Source organism: Cuculus canorus, chromosome 3 (genome assembly GCF_017976375.1).
Source record: "Cuculus canorus isolate bCucCan1 chromosome 3, bCucCan1.pri, whole genome shotgun sequence".
Taxonomy (NCBI): domain Eukaryota; kingdom Metazoa; phylum Chordata; class Aves; order Cuculiformes; family Cuculidae; genus Cuculus; species Cuculus canorus.
This window is the reverse complement of record NC_071403.1, coordinates 92,074,945-92,095,611: the sequence shown is the minus strand read 5'-3', so window position 1 is coordinate 92,095,611 and position 20,667 is coordinate 92,074,945. Positions and strand designations below refer to the sequence as shown.

General features: G+C 42.8%; 2 protein-coding genes across 3 annotated transcripts in view; both read left to right on the top strand.

Moving 5' to 3' along the window:
- The window catches only part of RRP15 (ribosomal RNA processing 15 homolog), a 32,894-nt gene extending 27,378 nt beyond the window's left edge, over positions 1–5,516 (top strand). The window contains exon 6 of the transcript XR_008449224.1: positions 413–5,516. The gene's annotated coding sequence lies outside the window, so the exon portion shown is untranslated. The remainder of the gene's footprint in view (positions 1–412) is intronic.
- A 1,506-nt stretch (positions 5,517–7,022) lies between these two features.
- The window catches only part of TGFB2 (transforming growth factor beta 2), a 67,809-nt gene continuing 54,164 nt past the window's right edge, over positions 7,023–20,667 (top strand). The window contains exons 1-2 of one of the 2 annotated variants that reach the window (XM_054063447.1): positions 7,023–7,042; positions 7,416–7,817. In XM_054063447.1, coding sequence (XP_053919422.1) covers positions 7,475–7,817 — 343 coding nt within the window. In that variant the 5' untranslated portion in view covers positions 7,023–7,042; positions 7,416–7,474. Of the gene's footprint in view, positions 7,043–7,260; positions 7,818–20,667 lie in introns of those variants that run through there. The other variant, XM_009567189.2, reaches the window with a different exon arrangement.

The following is a 20,667-nucleotide window of genomic DNA, read 5'->3' as shown; positions in this document are numbered from 1 at the left end:
CTGTTAAAGGCTCCCTTTTAAAAAGGGGTGTTGCACAAACTTCCTGGTGAGGCACACAGTCAGATAGGGCACCAGGCTGAGGGATGTGCAAGTGCTGCTCCTCAGCTTCCCAAGTGCAGACTAGACCCAAGCCAGTGGCTTGTTCTAGATCTGGCTCAAAATTATCACCAACACAGAAACAAAAAAGATTAAATTATGCCCAAGTGTAAAATTTCTCCTTGTATTCCCAGTCATGTGCTGAGCAGTGTTTAGACTGCATGGACAAGCTAAACACACCAGTTCTTCTAGTGTTAAGTACCTTTGTACAGAGCAGCCTTCAGGATAATATAAATATGTGGGCTTTACATAAATTTCTCCTACAGGGAGATGACTCCCAGCTGAACTCCAATGGATTTTTCTGTCTTATTTCTAGATTGAGTCACCAAGCTCAGACCATCTCACTGGAAGGGTGTAGTTTGATCTGCCACTCAAGAGAGCCATTAGGAAAAACATGATTTATCAAGCCGTATTAGCTTATTGGAGCTTTTCTTCTGTGCACACTGTACCAGCAGCTTGTGAAAAAGATGGTACCAAAGCCATTTGGGTTTTGTACCTGCAGGACATAACTTAAAATATTGCATTAATGGTTGGTCTGTTTTTGAAGTTCCTGCAAATTAATCTTGCTCTGTATTGTAATCTTTTTAAATCATCTGCAGTGAAATCTGGGTGCTTATTCTAACTCGAGTTACATAATTTTCATTTGTTGAATAAACTCCTGTAGATGCTCTTAGGAATACAATATTTCTACATATAGTTTGTGTGTTACTTACTGAGGTATAACCCGAATCAGCACTGGGCAGTTCAGAAATAGAAGGCAACAGCTGTAATACTGAGAAAGAGATGCAGGTCAGGAGTTCAAACTCTGAGATTAAAAGGATGACTTTAGTGTCTTTACTTTGTCATGCTTGCTATAAGTAGATATCAAGACCCTCTGGTATATAAACCACCACACGTGTATTTCTCCTTTTTTAAAAAATATTTTTATTTTTAGTAAGTCAATCTGATAATACTCCTCTGCTGATATTTAAGTCTTACTGACTTTAGTGGAAACAGGATTTCCTGTGGTGATTAAAACCACAGGTGCTTAGGATTAAGGAAGGCCCTTTTTTGGGTGGCACATAGACTAAAACCTCAATGATGCAGAGAACAGATTAGTGTGGCATCCTCAGGGCTGACGAGCAGATTTGGAAGAGCACGTGAGGGGATCAAACTCTTGAGAGGTGTGTCCATAGGGGAACTACTCTGGCATTCACAACATTTTTATCAAGACTTCAATCTTAACTTTAAAGATGGGAACTGGCTGTTGGAAGCAGAAACTGTTTGGAATGCAGTACTCGTCTGTGCAGCCTCTACAGAAAACACATATATTTTTAGGATAGGCGGTTTAGACCATTGATCGTTGCCTTGCTTCCCTAGACTCTCTAATGTCTATCTGTGCTTTTTGAAGAGAGAGGGCAATTTTGTTACAGGGAAACTATTTGCTGCCTTGCCAAATCCAAGATGTGAATAATAACCCTAGCACTGAAATACAGACTGCTGGTCACGTTCCTTTCTGTTCCTTTTCCCCCCTCTTATCCATAAGACTTTTTTCTTTGAGGGGGAAGTTATTCTAATGGACAGGTATAGTGTCTTAGCCCTCCTGAACATTCCGCTTTCCTTCAAAGTCATTCTGGCTTCAGGTGTCTTGGGATCAGGATCCTGTCTTCGGTTCTTTTTTTTTTTTTTTCTGCTGTAATTGCATTCTAGATATCTTTAAGGAATGGTTTTAAACACACACACTATACACTGCCGTGTGAACGTTACAGCTTGCTGTAATACTGCATTCTCACTTAATAGTGGAGGTGGTGCCATTTCAAAAGATCGCAGAGGTGACACCTGAATGGCTCTTTTGGTCCACATCCCATTGAGTACTCTCTTGTGATTGTTTTCACTTAAGTTATTGAACCTATTTGTAGGAATGAGAACTTTTATTGTTTTGTTTATTTGCATGTATGTGTGTGTGTGTTTAAAAACTATATTTATAAAAAAGATAAAAGTATGTCTATATCTATAAATATATGTAGTAGATATAAAAATAAATTTCTGATTCCTACTATATATGATACGTATTCATTCCTATATGTAAAATCTATAAAAAAAATAAAAGTTCTTGTTCCTACAAATAGGTTCTATATACATATCAGAAACAGACCTTTCATTTGCAAGTTGACAAGTAGTTACATATGTGTATGTATATATGGATAGCAGCCTTGCATGTCAAACCGCATGTTCTATAAAGTAGCCTTTATCTTCTGGAACATGAGCGTTGCAGGAGTGGGCTGTGGATGTGTGAAATGCAATCCTAGGGGCAGTGGGGCTGTGCTTGTATTAGTAAGGTCAGCAGGATTTGCTCTCAAATTCATCCAGGCATTACTGCGCACACTAATGAAATGTGCAGCACAGAAGTATGGACTTCTGCTTCACTAAGGATAATAAACACTAGAATCTAAGGTTTTATTATGGTATATATTACAATTTTCCGTTATTTGTCATCTCCTCTTTGCCTCACCTTTATTAGGTGCCACCTCAGCTCTACGAGTTGAACCTTCATATGTGTATTTTTATAAAAAGGAGAATTCAAAAGCTTTTTCCCTCGCACCCCGCATCAGAATAAGTGAGATTCTACACAACCGCAGTTATGGCTGTAGATTTCTGTGTGTGCCACAAAGAATTAATTGTGCAATCATCCTACACTCGTCATCCATGTGAGAGTTTACAAAAGTCACCTCTTAACTTTTTTAAAAGTTATTCGTCTTCCAACAATGTTCTTTAGTTTATGAAATGTGGCCAGCCACCTTACTTAATGACCTGGTCGTCAGCAGTTTTAGAAAGATTATTGCTTTTGTATTTCGCACAGCACATTTGCGTATAACCAAAACAATCTAAAAAGAAACCACAAATTGTAAAATCCTGACCACATAATTTTTAAGTTAATAGGAAACATGAAACCTTTACATTTAGTGAAGTAACTTTCCAGGTGTCTCTGTTTTTCTAATAAACAGTTACTGTTTATTAAAAAAAATCAATATATAAAAAGACAGTATTGTATTGAATTAAAAGTTCCAAAACAGATAAGTTCTGTTCTTTCCCTGTATGCACAATTTTTGACTTACAAAGCTTACACTGACAGCAGCCCCACTGGGTAAGTATTCCATAAAGGCACAGGTAAGTGCGAGATGATTTAAACTTTAGTGTCTGATAATCCCAGCCAGCTTTTGAAACTAACAGGTAATCATTAAATACAAACGAATTTTGAATGAATAAAAAATAAAAATAGTTTCAGGCCAAAATACAAAGCCATAATTAGGATGATTTTGACAATATATTATGCCTGAAAATTAAAGGTAGAATGTAGGAGCTGGATTACTTGCACAGAAAAGCATGCAGTTATTGAATTTTGATGATATTACCCTTTATACAGCTTTGTAGTGTGCGCACAGTTTGGCTCTGTCGTTTCTCACAATTTTTGATTGCTTTTTTTGTGTGTTGCTGACTTTAGCAAGATTGAAATGGCACCTGTTCAGAATCTAGTTTGCAGGACTTTATGGGAAAAAAAAAAAAATTAAATGTGCAAGGGAGAGATTTTAGAAATAAAATCAGGTACATCATGATGTATATGTTTCAGCTATTTTCCATTTACTGAATGAAAAGTTGGTGTTTATGAATATCAATATGTATTTTGAATGATTTGGCTAGCAGGTAGGTGTCCCTTCCTGGAGCGAACTGGAACAGCTCGGGCACGGTGATGGGCCTTCTGCATCTGCTGCGGATTTAGCTCAAGTGGCCAGGGCTTTCAGAAAGGAAAAGTCCATCTCTGCTGCTCCAGGAAGTTCTGCCTGGCAAAAACACCACCATGGTAATAACAGAAAGATTTAGGGCACCGAGCTTTGTTGCAGTGGTGAGGCAAGACAGAGATGTGCACCCAGGAAAGCCTGACACTGTGTCACACTGAAAGTGTCAGAAAAGAAGCAAATGAATTGTCTTGAATGAGAACAAACCCAAGATTTATTTTAATTTTTTCCTGGTCTGTCTGAAAACCTCTAAGGAAACATTGCCAGATCAGAAGGAATCTCAGTAACTTTCAGAATCTAGTTGGACTGGTTTGCTATCAGCCTGGCTGATCCTCTGTCAGCTTACATGGAGGACTCCTCTGGATCTTGGACCTCCAGCACCTGCAGCTGTGTGGGCAGCCAGGCACGGGACACACGGGCTTTTGATAGCCGTCAGTAAGCTATCTCTAAGGCTTCAGGTTGTGTGAAAGTAACTGCAAAATTTGGGTGTTTTGTTTTGGGTTTTTTTTTTCCTCCAAGTTGGAATTGGAAAAAAACTTGAAAGAATTGAAACTTTGTGATCTGGCAGGGCTGTAGCTGTGGTGGTCTCCTGAGGGATGGTGGGAAGGAAGGTGTGGGGCACTGTCCCCATGGCTGTTCTAACCCACCAGAGGCAAGCGATGGGCAGTGCATTTACAACAGCCAAGTGTTACAAGGCCATAGATGCTGTGTAAGGAATTTCTCCATGGTTTCAGCTGTAGTTTTGGAGGAAACCATCTAATAATCTCTATCTTTAGAAGTATTTGTGGTTGAAGTGCCTTGTGCAACAGCTGATTCCTCAGCTGGTTAGCAGCGGCAGCAGAGCTGCAAGGTCGAACAGCTTGAGGAACTGCCCCCTTGGTTTTGTACAGGTGTGTTGCAGGAGTGAAACCAGCTGAGTCTACATGTTGAGCTTGCTTGTTTGTTTGACTAATTTTGGAAACAGTACCATTCCTAACACTGCAGCTGTGTTTTTGAGGTCAGAAGGAGCAGGACGTTGACATGTACAGCAGTGAAAGTGTGATGTTGTGGCAGAGATGTTTAATCTGGCCTTGCAGAAATTCATAGATATAAGTGGAAAGCACCGTGTACTCTTGCATCAAGAGGCTGTAGTCTTGCTTGTGTCTGCAGTGCTGTACGTACCCACATACTTTTAAAGAATGAAGAGTAAGTTTACTTTCAGAGTCTGTGTGTGTCCACGTGTCTGTAAATAATATATTTTCTTAGCTCCTTCATGTCTTGAAGAATCTCATCTTTTCTAGTACCCACACTAGGTTAGTTGGCCACGCTGGTGCAGGATTCCCCTACAGCAGAGTCCTGCCAACGCAAGCAGCGTGCAGCAGCTCTGTGCTGGGAAGGGAAAAAACCTCACTTTTGATTTGGGGGCTGCCATTTTTGAGTTTAAACGTGGTTCCTGAAACATGGTCAGCTGGAGAAAGTTTTTGGTGGTGTTTGGCTTGTTTATGTCTCACATGATTCTCATTGTGCTTTCAGATAGATCCCAGTAATCCCATCTCACCTCTGTTATGCGTGGTTACCTATAATACCCTGGACAATGGCCTAGCTGTGCTTCTGAATGCCTGTGGCTCTTCAAGTACCTCTTCCATGTGCTTTTGCATCTCTGGAGACAAAGCAGGGGTTTCTTTAGAAGCAACCTTGTCCCACCTAGAAGGGTGGGATAGGAAACTCCTGGCAAATAAAGCCTTTGATGATTTAATTCAGAAGGAAATACAGTGCTGAAATGAGTGAGAATAAAGAAAAAGGCTATTTGATCACTTTATGGAGTTAATGTTGAAGTACAAGGGTGATAAATGGACTGTGAAAGAAAAGCTTTATGGTATAAAGTTGAGGGATGCCTAGCAGACTGTAATTTCCCTAGGGAATAGGGAGGGCAGCTGTCTTGAGTTCAAAGCACAGGTCATTCCCCACATACACTCGCCGGAGCAGTCACGGATGGAGCCTGTGATGTTTGCGGTGGCCAAAAGAGGCAGTGGAAAAGTCGAATTACAGGCGCTGCCTAAACATTCAGGGGCTTGAGAGTTTCTGTCAAGTGCAGATGAGGATATGTATGCACGCTTCTGACAGGAGAGGAGGCCTCGGAGAAGGAGCAAATCCTCAGCTCTCATCCCCTCCCTGCCCGGCGAGCGGCACCGATTAACGCGCGGCTGCTCGGCAGAGAGCGGTGAGATTTGCCCAAAGCCCGCTTGGAAGCGAAACTTGGGAGCAAGGCAAGAGGCAGCGCGAAGAAAGAACACCTCTTGTTTTAATTCCCTGCCCTCTTGCCCGTGCAGCCCTTCACAGAAACGCATCCAAGCGATTTCCAACAGGCGCATAGTTCTACCTTCATTTGGCTCCGTTATTTCACTAAGAGGTGCAATGTTAAAGCCTGCCTTTTAAAAAGAAATACCAATAGAAGACAGAAAAAGAGAAGCCCGGCGGGATTTGGCGTTTGTCCCCGCTCCCGGGGCTGCGGCAAATCCCTCTCCGGCTCCGCGTCGCGGCATATAAATAGCCGGGCGGCGGCGGAGCCCCCCTCTCCACGTCACTTCGCGGCGAAGGGCGAGCACGTGGGGCGGGGAGACCTTATAAAATCTGCTCTCTTCCCCTGCGCGGCCGTGATGTTATCTGCTGGCACCCGTCCCCTCCTCGCAGGGAGAGCCGCGGGAGGGGGGCGCCGGGCGGAGCGCTGAAGGATCCGCCGCGGGAGACGCGGAGCCAGCGCCGAGCGCCGGCCCCCGCGCGGGGGGAAGAGCGGCGTTTTGTGTGTTTGGAAGGAAGAGGAGGGAGCTGGAAAAAAAAAAAAAAAAAAAAAAAAAGAAACAACCCAGGCAGCGGGGGGGCGGTTGTGGGGGGAAGAGAGCGAGCCGTGTGTCGGTGCATGCGGGGCGCACGCAGAAGCCTGCGGGACGCGGCGGGATCGGCGCCGCCCGGGCGCAGCCGGGCGCACACGTGCGCGGCGCCGCGGGGGCTGAGCGCGGGGCGGTGCCGCTGCCCGCCGGGCGCGCGGCGGGGCTCCGCGCCGGCACCGCTGCCCCGCCGCCACAGCGCCGCGGCTGCAGCCGCTTTTTGTGCCCCCCTGCCTTCGGTTTCTTGTTTTTCAACCGGCTCCGCCAGCGCGCTGAGAACGGTCTCTCTGCCATTGACTTGATTCGCAGGTTTGTTTATCTGTGTGGGGATTTTTTCCTCCTCTTTTTTTGCTGCCTTTCTCCTTCCACCACCGATTTTATCCAGTTGTAGCAATTTGTTTCTTTTTTCTTTTTTTTCCCTTTTTCCTTTTTACCTTTTTAATTTTTTAATTTTTTCTTTTTTCCCCTTTTTATTTTTCCTTTTTTATTTTTCTTTTTTCTTTTTTTATTTTTTCTTTTTCCCTTTTTAATATTATATTTTTTTTACTGGCGCCTCCCGTGCGCTTCTCGACTCCAAGTCGCCCCTGGCAGCCCAGTTTTTTAACTCTGTTTTGCCTGCAGATCTTCCCTTTGTTTGCACACATCCTCTTTTTATTTTGTAATTATTTTTTTTTTTTTTCAGCTGTTGTTCATTGTTAAAGTCACTCTTTTTTGGGGGGGCGCTGTATTTAAACACTTAAAATGCACTGCTATCTCCTGAGCGTGTTTCTCACCCTGGATCTGGCCACCGTGGCTTTCAGCCTGTCTACCTGCAGCACCCTCGACATGGATCAGTTCATGCGCAAGAGGATCGAGGCGATCCGGGGGCAGATATTGAGCAAACTGAAGCTCACGAGCCCCCCGGACGAGTACCCCGAGCCCGAGGAGGTGCCCCCGGAGGTCATCTCCATCTACAACAGCACCAGGGACCTGCTGCAAGAGAAAGCCAACCACAGAGCCGCCACTTGTGAAAGGGAGAGGAGCGATGAGGAGTATTATGCCAAAGAAGTTTACAAAATAGACATGCAGCCTTTTTACCCCGAAAGTAAGTCCTCTGTGTTTATGCATGTGTGTGTGATTTTTGCCCCCGAGGGCTTGGCAGAGCCCGGCGCCTTCAAATACCAGCCCCATGCATCATAACCTGCCTTCTCTGCTCGTTTTGCTTTTATCTTCAGCACCTTTTTAGGTGGGGGGCTCTAGGGTTTCGTTTGGTTGGCAAGGTATACGTGTGCCTGGGTGGGTGGATTAGGGGGATCAGCTGTCCCCCTGGACTCGCGAGGTTTCACATCCTTTTTGAAGCCACTCAGGAATCCATAAAAGCGCCTTCGCTTTCCCCTGCCGTGTACCTGGGCGAAGCTCCCCTCGCCCAGGATCCCACTCCCTCCCCAGCACTGGTTTTAGCTCCCCCGGCAGCCCCGTGTGCAGCCTCCAAAAAGAGCCAATATCTTTCCACTGCTGTTTTTTTTCCCTTGGAGTGTCTGCATCGGGCAGGTTTCCCTCTCTCCATGACTGAAAAGAAGAGGCGGTCTTCAAAAAAATAATAAATCACCAGCTCCTCTTCTGTCTGCACCCCTCCAGAACATCATCCCTCAGACCGCTATTCAGGTTGGGGCTCAGAGAGGACACAGGCATAGACGTCCTCCCTCCATTTCACACTTCAGCTTGTCTCCCGTTTCAGTTCATAGGCGCTTTCATTTCAGGTACAGAAAAAGTTTTTCCCTTCTGGGTAACCTCAGTTCTTGGAACTTGTTTCAGCCCGTCTGCTTTTTGCTGTTTTTAACAACCTTCTGATGATCCACGCCACGTTTTGCACAAGAAAAAAAAAAAAAGAAAAAAAAAAAAAGGAGGGGGGTACAAATGCCCTGTGCTGACCAGATCCACTTAGAATGATTAATAATCATACCTACGTGCCTTTTTGTTTTGGTAGGGAGGTTTTAAGTGTATAGAAAAAAAAAAAAAAAGAAAGAAAAAGCATCGCACTCCCTTAAAAGACTCTAGATCATCATCATACCGAGGAAAGTGAAATACCAGAAGCAGAAAATAACCTCACCGTTCGCATATGCAAAACCTGGTCCCTACTCTTTTAGCGTAGCTTGCTTTTCTCTCCCTTCCCCTCCCCAGCCACTTGATGCCCTATATACTTGCTGTCGGTTTCTGAAAAGCAGATGCTTCTTGCTTAAATAGGTAATGCAGCCATCTTGGTAACTTTATCCTAGAGTTTCTAATTGCATTTTCGCCTTATTTATTTTTAGTTTAGTAAGTTGTAGCTTTGGGGCTTGCTCTGTCTTGCATATGATAGTCCTAGGATGCCAGCCAACCTATCTGAACCCCACGCTCGGTGCAGCTGCCTCCCTTTCTTCCTTTATTCTTAAATGACAGCATCAGGTATAGGACATCCTGGCAGTCAGAGCCTTTTTATTATTGTAATTATGGCACCATCCATAATAGCCATGATAAATACACTCCACCCTTTTTACCCTTGGGGAAGAAATACTACTTTTTTTTTTTTTTTTTTTGTAAAATGTGTATTTGGAGCCAAGTGAGTATGGGCAAAGAGGTTCAGTGTAATACATAGCAGCAGAAATCGCGCTGTAGTATTCTGCTGGTGTTTATGATGGAAGTCAGCACTTAGTTTCGAGACCCATCAGGTCACGCCCTGAGCAGAGAGATGAGCACCTGTGGGCAAAGGTTGGGAAGACCGATAGCAGTGCCTTGGCTTGTGGAGTTGACCCTGTAACAGAGAGTCTCTGACAGCTGTAAAATGCATCCATCTTGAGCATGTCTGTACTTTTTCCTCGCATGAACAAACCACAGAGAACTGATAGTCCAAAGCATCCTTTCCAGAAAATTAAAATATCTGTGGTGTGTGACTTGGATGGTGTTGACAAAAGAGGGTCTATTTTTAAAATGTTGTCAGAGGCCAGATTCATACTGAAGTATCGATAGAGGTTTTTTTGGAAGAGCAGAGGAGATTGCAGGTATCTACCAACAGAGTGCATCAGACGTTTAGGATCAGAGGGCCAGTTAGCAGCAAATCCAGTACTACTGTGCACGGGCTGTCGCTAACATCAGAGTAAGTAGGTTAACTGTTTTTCCACTGCTCTCTAGTTATGCTGGATGGAGCGAACCTTTCCAAAAATGACAGAAGTGAAGAAATCGCTCCACCATATTTTAAAGGAAGAAATTGAAAGCACAGCTCTAGGGACCGGGGGCACTTTCTCATAGACATCTCAGAGTGAATTTTTTTAACTCTATGGTTTCTGCTGCCTAGGAGGGAGGCAGGAGAGAGAAAGGGATCAGTGTGAATGCACTGGAGGTCAAAAGCTGCTGGAAGGAAGGCATGGGAAAGATCAGTGGTTCAGTTTTTACCACAAGTTGTTAGCGTTCAGTAACTGACTATAACCCAAGTATTACAAATATGCTCTAATTATACTCATAGTCAGCAGTATATTACTACAGATTGCTGATAGGTCTTTGTGGGGCATTTTGTAAAGTTCAGACTAAATATTTTTAGCAATGAGGAGATTTAAAAGGAAAACTATAAGAGATATTGTATATACCCTAAGGCGTATTTTGTCTTAAATATTATCCTTGGCCAACTGTACTGCATAAATACAAGTAAATATGAATAGAACTGGCAAGATGCCAATCTCCTGGGATGAATTTTAGTCAAGAAGGTATTTATGGGATATAAATAATACTGTGTCAACATTTAAGGAAGGGATCTGATTAGTTTTGAATTTATTCATATTAATCTTTTCACACGCTGTTAGTTTAAGGCTCAAAGCAAAGTTATCCTAAGGTTTACTGATAGTTTGCACTGAGGAAGTAAGGGGGCATCTGGCATCTGGCTTGACAGTCCACTTGAGGTTAAAAACGCATCTAATCAGAATATATGTGGAAATTCAGCAAGCCAGGGACTGCTGGACCCAAAACCAATAGACGTGAGAAGTAGTGGTGGAAAAAAGTAGTACAAAGAGATTTGGAAAACCAAAAAGCTTTTGTCTGTAAAGCATGCCTGCCTTTGTTGTCCTTGTGACACCATGTATTTGGTACTGCAAGTCTGAATCTCTCTTCAGACTAGTTGTCAGTCAGGAACCAAGTTGTTTTTTGGAGTGGTTTAAAGAGGGATGTGGTTGATGGATACTGAGCACAACATGGGAAAGTTCTTGAAAGTTGTGTACTTAAGTAGAATTACCTGGGTAGATGCTTGATACCAGTTTCTGTGAAAAAATGGATCATGTTAGGAGTTTATTATTTATTAGTTCTTCATTGATTATCTAGAGCCTCATAATTCAGTTAATTGCTGGTTTGGGGCTGAATGATAATCATCATTGCATTGATAATAAACAGAAATTTTATGCCAGCACAGTTATGGAATTATTGCGAATTGTAATACTACCGCATACCTTGGATACTTAAGAAAACCAGGCAACATGTGTATGCAGGGTCTGGAGCCAAGTTCTGTCATCTTCATTTGTAGTAATTTTGATCACAGTCAGTGAGCTAGTCACTGCTGATGGCCAAAGGCTAATGCAGGTAAATTTTTAAGTTTTCTGCATACTTGGAAATATGTCTCTAGGTATTCAGTATTCTAAGAAATCACAGTTCTTCTGGGTTTCGTTCTGGGTTTGTATTGCATTTTAAACTTCTTTAGCACAAAGGAGCCTCCATGAGTTCCAGCCTGTGCTGTGGGGTACGATTAGTCTTCTCAGGAGCTCTGTACCAGGAATGTTGCCTTACATAGACTGTCGTTCTGCTAAATATTCGCCTCATGAAAGACAACATTATGAACTGTCTGGGCACAATGACATGCTTCTGCTTTATCAACAAGGACTTGATTTACCAGCAATTATACATATGTGGGCTCCTTGTCTTCAAGGGTAACAGAATTACTCATGCAGGAGCAGCCGTGCTCCACATCTGCCGGCACTGACTGCATCATTACCATGATGTTAACAGCTACAGCTGTGTGGCTCACGTGTGTTTGCATTTACCAGAACACAGAACTTAATCTTTGAGGATTTCCTATGTTGTTAATGATACGGAAACGCTCTCAGGAGGAATGCCTTATTTTAAAACCCTCTAGCTATGCTGGCCCTACGGTCATGGTGTGGAACACCTCTTATAGGAGACATTTGCCAGGCTTACTCTCTAGTTTGCAAAGAAGACCTGAAGCAATGCAAAGGCTTTCCTGAGGAGAGATATTGAAGGAACAGTTCCTTGTTCATGAATAGCACTTATTGCAGTCTTCCTAGGTGGTGATGAAAAACCCAAGGAAATTGTAGATGGCTTTAAAAAGGGGCAGGGTAATTTTCTGGACAGTAGTCTTCTACGTACTAATAGAGGTAATAAAATAGCATGCTGTAGTGCACTAACCGAGGACAGCTGAAATCGGAGAGTTCTCTTCTTTCACTCACATTCATATGGTGGAGCAGATGTTGGGGTTCACCATGTGTGTTTCCTGCCTGCCTTCTGAATCACCAGCAACTTGCTGTAGGCAGGGCACCAAGCTGGAAGACGGTGAGGTCCACAAGGCAGTCTGGCATGGTACATGATCTCTGCATGTTTTCTAGAGGATGAAGCCTGCAGAAAAGCAAAAAACCTATGACCCCCATCTTTAACACTGCAAGGTGCTATATTCCCAAGTCCTCTCCATAACCCTCCTGGAGTTTATTTCTGGTATCTGTTTCAAAGAGGCACTCATTCTAGTTTGGTGAGCGAAAGGGTTAGATCTGCATCAATGCCCCTGACCCTCCCCACCCCCTAGCCTGTTGTCTGTGTAATGTTTTGGAGTCCCAGAGACCCATCTGGAATTGTGCCCTCGTCTCTTGCTCCTGGCTGGGATCTGCTGGCACTGCCCAGAGTTTATGCCACCCTTGCTGGCTCCACTTAATTGCAGGACTGGGTGTGAGTAGGTGATTGTGTGAGGAAAACATCAGCTTCATTAGCTGTTGGTTTTAGCATAACTCATCCTTGGTGCACTGCGTGAGAACAGTAGTGATCATCAGGATGGCATTAGTGTAACTTTGAAGTTACAATTCCAGCGTTTTGCTGTCAGTTTGAAATTCCTGCCTGCATCGGAGGTGAGCAGGAAGATGAATGAGAACTCCTGGCTGTTGTCATTGGTGAGCTTCTTCAGCATGGTGCTGTTACAGGCGCAGAGCTTCGCACGTGTGAACAGACTCATTAACATTAAGACTCTCTGTATGCCTAATTGGGGCCTGGTTTATGGCACATTTGCAGGAATGAACAAAGCCAGACAGTTCAAATTCCTCTCGCTGCTTTGGAATCTGTCATTTGGGCATGGGAGCCCAATGAGAAGGAAATGCTTTACAAGATTTTTGAGAGAGGAAAGAAGAGCCTTTTCAGTACTCCCACGATCCTGAAGAAGGCTGACCCTGTTGGGCAGCTGGCTTCTTTTGACTTTGCAGTGTCTGTGCTCGGCTGCTCCTATATTACAGATAAAGAGAGGAATCCCAGGATATGATGGCAAAACAAATCATGAGCGAAGGCACAGAAATGGTTCCTGTTGTGAAACCCCATGCTGCACCTTTTAAAGCAGTCAGTTTCTAGTTTGAGAATGATACACTGCACAGGTATTATTTAATGTAACACTGTGTTACTATGTTTCTGCTAATTTGTCTAGACTAAAATGTTTGTTTTGGTCATTTGTTTAGGGAAAGTTCATATACTGCCTTCAACTACAGGCCCTTGCTTCTTTCCCTTTCAGTCTGTGATGTGAACTAGTAGATGCTTAGCTCCAGCATCACTGTCTCTTGGCTACCTGTAGTCGTCTATCTGAAGCAGCTATATGTCTTCTTAAAACAGATTCCCCATGCTTGTCCTTACTGTCTTTGCTGCTGTTAAATGCTTGCAGCTGGCCACACAACTGTACAAGACATACAGCTGCAAGGTGTAGAGAAGAAACTCAAAGATCTGTCTGTGACAAGAGAATGAGGAGCTTTAAAAAGCCTTGGTGCGAAGGATTGCGTTTTATCACCTTTCAGTGTTACTAGTTGTTTTTGAATTTATGAATGACTCATGAGCCTGTTCAGTACTGTGGTTCTCTTAGCTCAAATGGCAGTGGATCAGCCCTGAAGAAATGAAGTGCTAGACCTGGCTTCGTTAGACCTGTCTGGTGAGCAGGTTTTTACATGTTTTTGGTGCTCTGCAAGTTGGTCCAGAGTAGAGGAGTTGCCTCTTTGGGTAGCACAGCATTCTCTACACCATCCAAGTTTTCTTAAGGGAACTGCACAGCAGTTCATGCATGCTGCTTGCAAAGCTCCTGGCTCCCTGCGGAGGAGGTCAGGTGGGATGAGTTTAGGCAGCACTGCAGAGGGACTGCTCATTCACCGTGAAAGACAGGCTCAACTGAAATATATCTTTTATTGCTGTTTGGGTTCTCTGGCATCCATGTTTGGTTTCCAGGAGATGCTAGACTTCACAGGCATCCCTGCAACAGATTTATGGCTGAGGGTGTGGAAAGGAACTTCAGAATGTCTCTCGCTCAATCAGGTTTTAATTTGGACAATGAGTGAGGGTTTCTTTTAATTTCATGTTTGATGCTCACTGACATTTTCAGGATCTTCATTGTAGAGCTGAGGTTTTTCTCACTGAAGCTGCTTAGGGCAGGAGCCTCTGGTTTTTGTTATACAAGACCTAGCACAGTGTGATGCTGACTTTGGGTTATTATAAATAACTGCTTAAAGTATAAATGGTAAGTTGACCTCATAGCTGACCCTGCTTTGAGCTGGAGGTTGGACTAGATGTTTCTCCCAACATGAATTAATCTGTGATCCTTGTAGTACTACATTTTAATACAAGAAAAACAATGCCTTGTGTTTCAACTTCCATAGGGTGGTCTTGATTGAAGTATGACCAACTTTCTAAAGATACGTTGTTTTCTGTCAGTCTTGCAGTTGTCCCTCTGTGGTAGCTTTCTTGCACCAAAATATTGCTGTTCTTCTCTCCCTCTGCACCCATTTTTCTTTTATTATGTGAAGAAAAAGCTTACTGTATTGCAGTTCAGTACAAGCTGTGGCGTCATTTTAGGGAAACTGAGGGGAGAAAAAGGGAAATGTTGTGATGCTGACCTTTCACTTAGCTTGTTTTGCTCCTTCCCACCACATCTAAACTGCACTGACATGTGCCGTGTCTGTCTTGACAGGCGAGTTCACAAGTAATCATTCATTCATAACTTGGAGCTGCTATAAGACTCCCTATGGGTTGCTTATTCTGACAGTTGGGTGTCTGAGCAGAGACTTTGAAGAAAAGACTTTGCAGAATGACCCTAAGTTCAGTCTGACTTCGTGAAAACTAAGAGGGAGGTCTTGCGTGAAAGCCGATACTGTACTTAAGTATGTGTGCGTGTGTGCATGCGTGCACACACTCACGTGCATATATTTAAGAGCATTAAAACATCTGTTGTTGCCAAAGCCTGAATTGGAATGTTCTGGGAAAGATAATTTAATTTTTAGCTTCTGGATTCATTTCAGTGATGGTAATTTCAACACTTCCTGGGGAGAGTCTATCAGTGGTTATGTGCATCAAATGTAGCAGTAAATCTGTCATTCTTTCCATTTAAGTTTTTCAGGCTTACAACTTCGTTATTTTTCCCTGTTTGGCTGGTGTTAGTATTCAGTGTTTTCCCTGGCTTCATCTCTTCTAAACCACTGCCTTGAATTTTAAAAGGCGAACTAAGCCTGTTGAAGTTCCTTCTCTTATTTTTGTTTACCTATAGCATTTACAATTGAGCAGCTCGCTCAGCTGAAATAATGATGGTAACTTATCTTTACCAAAATGATGATTGAAAAATAGGAATCAGAACATACTGGGTTTCATTCCTTAGGGTGGGGAAAAAAAAACAACACACAAACCCCCCAAACCTGTGTGTGGACTTGGTACTAAGGAAGCTGAAAACCTAATAGATCTTAGCAGCACTTACTTTTTGGAAGTGGTCAGAGAGTGCTCAGCACTCCCATGCTTAATGAAGGCTTCTGTACAGTGATACCTATTAATCCTGAGCCCACAGTTGTGTTTACAGATGATATCCAATATTCCAAATTCAACAGAGTAGTTATTGCTTATTTTAATGGGCTTTGTCCAGTATATATAAAATGGCTTCTTTGGGGCCTCTGGGCAAATGGTCAATAAGATCTTCCTTAGGACTGCCAAGATGTATGCTGGGAAGAATACCACCTGCAGAACTTCACATCTTTTAAGTGATGTGTAAAAATGATGCAGCAAATTTACTCTTGTCACATGCAGTGATGGGTTGAAACAATGCAGATGTGGCTGGCAGGGACATTGTAGTTGGGTCTGGCATTCACCAGAGCCTGGGCTGATGCTCCTTGTCCCACCTCTGCTTAGTCCCAGGAGTGGTCTAGGTTAGCAAAGCTGAGAGATGACTTTGTTCCCCTATGAATATGACAATGGAGGGACAGCTCTGCTTTTTGCATCACAATTCCTGGACTTCATGCTTCAAGGGATTGATGCAGGAATTGATCCAGTTGACTGGGTTATACTGAAACAGAGCACTTAATGAATACCCAGTAAGCAAAATTTATGGCTACTAGGGATTAGGTCCACTGAAACAAAGGAATGGCGCTTAATACCTGATCCAAAGACTTTTGCAGGCAATGGAAAGACTGTTCATTTCTTCATCCAAATGCCTACAAGGGATGTTTGGTATAGGGGATGTTTGTCCTCAGGGAAAGATAGTGATATATTGTGTTCTCCAGCATGATAGGACATTTTAAACTGCCTGGGGATGTTTTGGATCCATACAGATCCTTGGTGTTCTCATTCTCGCCCAATCTCTGAGAGATCCAGCCCAGTTTTCTTGGCTGTTGTATTTGGCTCTGGGCCTCCCTGGCAGAGCGAGGGCTGTATGTTTCTTGTGCCAATCGCTGTTTTATACTCAAATTTTTCCTGATGCACGCTTTGGAAGTGAAGTAGCCACATTTCAACATTGAGGTATGCTGAAAGATGTCTATGTTTCATTGGTTGTGCTTGTTGCATGTTTGCTTAGCATATAATGGCAGGCTATTGCAGCAGACATACATACATCTTTAGGTTTGTGAGTGAGGAACAAGTTCCAACTTTCTTGAAAATAAATCTGTTGTTCTGATCTGATGGTGTGATAGGAATTGAGGGGCTCTCTGCCAGAATATACAGTTTGGAAAGGAAGAGAGCTAAGCAAGCAGCTTCATCCCAGTTAGGATGGACTCTGAACAGGTTGTTGGGGGTCTGAGCTTGCTTTCCCTCCTTGAATCTGGATTTCCTGATCCCAGCTTGCACTTCTCCCCGATGAGCCATGTATTTGGAAATTTCACATTCCCCTTGCTCATTAGGGAAGAAAAGAGCCCCAAAAGGATCTAGAAAAAGAAGTGGTCAGAGACTGAGTTACAACAATATCAAGTGTCTGAAGGAATTTACCTCCTTCCAAGTTGGAGTCCTATTCTTTATCCACTTCTTTAGGGGACTTCATTTTCTCTGGCTATAAGTGTATTTGTTGAGGTAGAGTCTGGAAAGGAATCTGCCTCATGCACACTTGCTACAAGGCCAGCTATACATGTGATACAGTCAAACCTTTTTAGTTTTCTGCTTTCTGAGGGTGTGTTCCCCAGATTAAGGGACCTGGTCCAAAGCCTGCTGAAAACACTGGAAGTCTTTCCTTTTACTGCAAAAGTCTTTAGATCAGGTATTAAGTGTCATTTCTTTGTTTCAGAGAATGGCTACATCTTCAAAATCTATTGGGACATATTGTATGTGATGCTTTCATTTTTATTGAGTTGCCATTGGAGGTGTTATTCTGTGTGAGGTTTTGCAAAAAAAAAAATAAAACCAGCTTTTAAAAATAAACACCTTAGTAGCTTATTGATAGAAGCATGTGATGGGAGATGTCATCTGGGAACAGCATATGGCAGCAATATGGCAAGAATTGCATAGTGCAGAAAAGGAGGCATGAGTTCATGTCCTGTACTTTTTAGATATCCCACACCTCCCCCTGTCTAAAATAAATGACCATCTGATGGCAAAGGTGTAGGCAAATAAACAAACTATAATATATCTCTATCATCCTCCTTACAGCGAGTCTTTTTTCTAGAAGCTCGTCAGTCCACATCCAGAGGCTTCTCACAAACACGTGCAACACCAGACCTCAGCACCCAAAGCCAGGAAGAATCTAAAGGCTGTGGATAAGAATGTGGCAAATCCCTATGCAGTGGACTGTAAAAAAAGGTCAGGGCTAAGCTAAAAAGGTGGTTTTATATTGTCAGTAAAAATCTTAAAAGTCAGTTCTGAATAGAGCTGAAGTCAGGAGAACAACTTCTGAAAGTCAATTTGCTGCATGATATATGCTGAGTTTACAAGCTGGAAAGCCAAACAGTTTGGAAACAGGAGCTGTGCTTATAGCATGAAGGTGCATGTGGTTTTATGTAAAGCCTCTCTGACTTGGTATGTCTCAAAGTGGCTCACGAAATAATGAGTTAACTTTTGAGGTATATTTTTGCATAGATGAAAAGTTGGAGCAATTTAATTTGAGTCAGTAAAGCCTCTCCAGATTTTTCCTGGTGGTGGTGAAACTGGAGTCTGTTCAGTGATTGTTTGGGCAAGCAGAACAGTCATGGTGGCGGTGGTTTTAAGCAGCATCTAAACGAGTGGTTCCTTTGTAGCCTTAAAGAATCCCAGCCTTTCATTCAGATGGAGCCTATGTCAGGTAAATCTGCTTTGCTGATGAGAAATGTCCTGGATGTTGTCTTGTATCATATTTGTATTACTACTATATACTTTCCAAAGTCTGGGAGGAATCAACATCCTTCCACCACAGGTTTTGGGGGGTTCATGTGTCTTATAAAACAGAAAGGTAAAAAAAGCTTGGTTTGTATTTTATCTCTGAGGTACTTCCTATATCCTGTGGGATGAGCTTTGATCTCAAGCCATTTCATGCAGGATATGAAATCAAAGGGCTTGGTTCTTGTTTAATCTGAGGCAATATTAATGTCGCAGAGTATAAAGTGCCTTAATGTAATGACAGGCAGACCTGCAAGTGGGTTTGTGGTGGAACATGGATGTTGCCTTACGTATGAAGAATACACTTATCTCAGTGGGAATGGGATGTTCTCAGGTTGTAACACTGCAGGTCTCTTCAAACTGATCGCTAATGACTAATTGATATATCACGCTGCACTTTAGGAAGGCTGAGAGTGACTTTGCTCTAGGAGGCTTTGAGTGATAGTAGAACAGACACTTAGAGATTATAAAACCTGGAAGCCATCATGATGGTCTTCTGGTCTTCCTACCTGCATTTTCCAGGCCATTGAGCTTTGCTGAATTAATTCTTTTTTGAAAGGGAGTTCACACCACTCATGGTGAATTGTTCCAGTGATTAATTACATTCACTAGAAAGAAACATCTTTATGCTTTAGGTTGTTTAGCTTCAAGTTCTAGCTTTTGAATCTGGTTTAAACCTTCATTTGTTATTTTTGAAGACCCATTATCAAGTCTGGGGGCATTGCATAGGCACCCACAGGACAAAGAAATTACAGAGACAGGACCTGATCTGGCGGAGAGCAAGCCGGCGTGGCTGTTGGAAGACCCTGCTGTGGGGCAGCCAGGAACTCAGCATGGGCTACTTTACCCAGCAAGGAGAAGTAAAAATTGGTACTTCGGTAATTACCCACCAGGGTCACCCCAGCCCCTGGTCCATTTCAGAGCTGCTGGCTCTCAGGATGGAGTCCCCTTCTCTGTAGGTATGGTCTAGTTTCTCTGACCTAGAATTTTATTTTCAAACTGATTCTAGTGCCATTTACATCTTGATAATCCAAGATTCAGGCCACTGTATTTGTGGTGCATTTTCTCATTATTTGTCACAGCCATATCACCATTTCATCTGCAGTTGGTTAGTAATGGTTTAGTTTCCTTCCTTCTACTATTAGATAGTAGAGTACAGTAAAAGGAGCCTTATGGGACCTTGTTAGAAGCTTGTTGCTCAATAATGGTTTCCTGTCTACCATTGTATTTTGTGTCTCATGGAAATGCATGTCTGATTCATTTACTTTCATTTGTTTTCTGCAGTTCTTATTCTCTGATGTAGAGTAGTTCTCAGCAGCTATTACTTTTACTTTTCTTTAATAATGAACTTAATGCAACTTAAATGCAACTTAATCCATAGTTGCATTCTTAAATTTGATCTTCTTATGATTGCATGCATTTCTGTCACAGACAGTTTTCTGACCTGAGTGGACTTATTTGTTGATTATGGAACTGTCATTTCTACCTGTCTGGCAAACTAAGAGTATTATCCTTTTCAGTGTGTTCTGTATATATTGATTCAGATAATTGTGTTCATCTTTGTATGGCTGTCTCCTTCATAATACTAAACCTGATCGTGTTCAGTTTCTTTGGGACTTCTTGTTTTTGTGCAGAACATGAGGTGATCACTCCTACCTAAGCTATGAATCTTTCCTGTTACATCTGGGTAACCAGAACACTCGAGTTTGACCTTCAAAGTAAACTGGTGCCTACATCTGTCTCCTTGAAGGTACTTAATTGTTGAAGTACGAGGCGTCTGAAATAAGCAGTTTCTAGAAGCCAACTGATTAGGAACCAGTTGTAAAGGTGTGGCCTGATGGAGTTGATTGCCCTTGTCCTGGCAGGAGCAGTGCCATCCACAGCTTCAAACTACAGAGGAGGAAGTAGGTGGTGATGGGTTGCTCATACAGTTGGCAACTCTTTGTTCAGAGAAGCAAGGGGGCAGACACCACAGCTGTGATATTAATTCTGTTGCCAGAATCATAACTTTGGAAAGCAAATAATGTTTTGGGGTTTCTTTTCCACATTCAGTAACCCAAGACATGGGAGACCTCAAGGTCTCTGTCTTAGTTGGTGAC